At 16.1% G+C, this 942-nt stretch overlaps 1 protein-coding gene across 1 annotated transcript; it reads left to right on the forward strand.

Moving 5' to 3' along the window:
- Positions 1–581: 581 nt before the first annotated feature.
- Positions 582–942, forward strand: PRSY57_0004000 (peptidyl-prolyl cis-trans isomerase; the record flags this gene model as incomplete). The annotated part of the gene is made up of 1 exon (XM_012905837.2): positions 582–942. A coding segment is annotated over one exon (361 nt), but the record flags the coding sequence as incomplete, so codon positions are not given.

Here is a 942-nt window from a genome sequence, read left to right on the forward strand (position 1 = left end):
ATTATTTATAATACAATATTTAAACGGATTAATAAAATACAAGATCTATTTATATATTATATATATATTACATATTATATATTATGAAGTACCTTTCCATATAATATATAAAATATATATAATATATATATTATATATATTATATATATATAATAAATTATTTAACAATTTTTTATAAATATTAATAAAATAGTATGTACTACAAAAAAAAAAAAAAAATATATATATATATATATATATATATAATATAATATATAAGTATATATCTTTATAAAATAAATACATTATATAAATGTAAACGTTTTACAATCTTAAAATAGCAAAAAGAAAGAAAAATAAAATAATAAAATAAAATAAATAAAAAAAAAAATTTTTTTAATAAAGAATAATATATTTTTATATATTTTAGAATTTTATATTATTTCAAATAAACAAATAAAATTTATCAATTTTTTCTTTTTTTTTTAATATCTGCATTAATTATTTTATAAACATTTATATATATTATTACTATATATATATATATATATATATTTCTATTTTTAATTTTTACAAAAAAAAAAAAAAGAATTTTCTTCAAAATGAGTAAGAGGAGTAAAGTTTTTTTTGATATATCTATTGACAATAGTAATGCTGGAAGAATAATTTTTGAATTATTCAGTGACATAACTCCTAGAACATGTGAAAACTTTAGAGCTTTATGTACAGGTGAAAAAATTGGATCAAGAGGTAAAAACTTACATTACAAAAATTCAATATTCCATAGAATTATTCCACAATTTATGTGTCAAGGAGGTGATATTACAAATGGAAATGGATCAGGAGGAGAATCAATATATGGAAGATCTTTTACTGATGAAAATTTTAATATGAAACATGATCAACCAGGATTATTATCTATGGCAAATGCTGGACCAAATACTAACTCATCACAATTCTTTA

The sequence above is a fragment of the Plasmodium reichenowi genome, assembly GCF_001601855.1.
Source record: "Plasmodium reichenowi strain SY57 chromosome Unknown, whole genome shotgun sequence".
In the NCBI taxonomy this organism is placed as follows: domain Eukaryota; phylum Apicomplexa; class Aconoidasida; order Haemosporida; family Plasmodiidae; genus Plasmodium; species Plasmodium reichenowi.